The 2054-nt window shown below is 42.1% G+C and overlaps 1 protein-coding gene across 1 annotated transcript; it reads left to right on the forward strand.

Moving 5' to 3' along the window:
- Positions 1–1182: 1182 nt before the first annotated feature.
- LOC307069744 (baculoviral IAP repeat-containing protein 5-like) lies at positions 1183–1829 on the forward strand (the record flags this gene model as incomplete). Its single annotated transcript, XM_079728071.1, is given in 2 exon segments — positions 1183–1321; positions 1324–1829. Coding segments are annotated over 2 exon segments (645 nt in total).
- Positions 1830–2054: the final 225 nt, after the last annotated feature.

Raw genomic sequence — 2054 nt, forward strand, 5'->3', positions numbered from 1 at the left:
ACTGTATGCTGACACATATATATGGAATGTAAGAAAAAGAAAGGTTATGAAGAACCTAAGGGTAAGACGGAAATAAAGACACAGACCTACTAGAGCATGGACTTGAGGATATGGGGAGGGGTAAGGGTAAGCTGGGACAAAGTGAGAGAGTGGCATGGACATATATACACTACCAAATGTAAAATAGATAGCTAGTGGGAAGTAGCCACATAGCACAGGGAGATCAGCTAGGTGGTTTGTGACCACCTAGATGGGTGAGATAGGGAGGGTGGGAGGGAGGGAGATGCAAGAGGGAAGAGATATGGGAACATATGTGTATGTATAACTGATTCACTTTGTTATAAAGCAGAAACTAACATACCATTGTAAAGCAATTATACTCCAATAAAGTTGTTAAAAGAAAAATAAAATAAATAAATACCAGTCTCTGCCCTCAGAGATGCCCCATCTAGTGTAGAAAGCAAAATAGTATATAAGATATTCCAATGCTATGGCATATTGCTATATTCTAGTATGCCTAGTCTTCTATAGAAGCAAAGAAGAGGAATTTCCTAACTTCTTGGGGTGGGGGATGTGGAATGTGTTCAGGAGGACAGTATAATCAGAGACTGTTTTACAGAGAAGGTGAACTCTGATCTGAATCTTAAACACTACTTAGATATCAATCAGCTATTCCAGGGAAGAAAGAAAGCATGGAGATGTGAGGATGTATACATCGAGTATAGAAAGCAATTAAGTCTGACTGGATCATAGGATATGTAGAATGATTTAGTAGAAAATGAGGCCTGAAGGAGAGACAGAAACCAGGTCTTCAAACCATGCCAAAGACAATGAGGAGCCATCAAAGATCTATTAGCAAGAGAGTGAAATGATCAGATTTACCTTTTGCTAAAGCCATGATGGTTTCAACTGGGAGGAAGAAAGTTTGGATGAAGGGAATTATAATAGTAAGATTTTGCAATGGTCCAAGTAAGAGATTATAAAGACATGGATTAGGAAAATGACGACAAAACTGGATAGAAACGATTGCATCGGAAACAGCAAAAAGTAGAATTAGTAAATCTTGGTAATTGGTTGGCTATGAAATGTGAGAGAGTGGGAGGATTCAGAGATAATGCCAAATGCCCTGCAGCAGCCTTCAACCATCAGATTTGAACGGTGGCATTGCTCGGCTGCATCGGCATGGGTGCCCCGTTGTTACCCCCGGCCTGGCAGCTCTACCTCAAGAACCACTGTGTCTCCACATTTAGGACCTGGCCCTTCTTGGAGGGTTGTGCCTGCACCCTGGAGCGGATGGCCATGGCCGGCTTCATCCACTGTCCCCTGAGAAAGAGCCCGACTTGGCTCAGTGTTTCTTCTGCTTCAAGGAGTTGGAAGGCTGGCAGCCAGATGACAACCCTATTGAAGAATATAAAAAGCATTCATCTGGTTGTGCTTTCCTTTCTGTCAAGAAGCAGTTTGAAGAATTAACCCTCAGCGAATTTTTGAAACTGGATAAGGAAAGAGCCAAGAACATAATTGCAAAGGAAACCAACAATAAGCAGGAAGAATTTGAAGAAACTGCAAAGAAAGTCCGCTGTGCCATTGAGCAGCTGGCTGCCATGGGGCTACCCCACTGTCACTGCCCCACAGCGACACAAACACATCGTTTCCAAGGCACAGCCCTCAGCGTTACCAGCTTTTCTCTGGGGCCTCTTAACTGTGCCTTAGGAAAGGAGAATATCAACATTTTGAAATTAGAATATTTAAACTGTATTTTTGGTATTTTTCTTGAAGGTGGTGCCAGGGGCTACTTTTGTTGTACAGCTAGTACTAAGTACAGTGACTAAGTCTCTCTTTAAAAAAAAAGAGAGAGAGAGAGAAAGAATGTCAAGGTTTCTGGCTTGCACTAGGTGAAAGAGGTTGGGAACGCTGAAAGAGGTTCAGGTTTGTAGAAGACTGTGAGCTTGACTAGGGATAGGATGAATTTAAATGATCTCCAGAATATATGGTGGAAACATAGAAAGAGCTGGAGATATATGCTCAGAGCTCAGTAAAGGGACCTGAGTTAGATA

The sequence above is a fragment of the Hyperoodon ampullatus genome, assembly GCF_949752795.1.
Source record: "Hyperoodon ampullatus genome assembly, chromosome: X".
In the NCBI taxonomy this organism is placed as follows: domain Eukaryota; kingdom Metazoa; phylum Chordata; class Mammalia; order Artiodactyla; family Ziphiidae; genus Hyperoodon; species Hyperoodon ampullatus.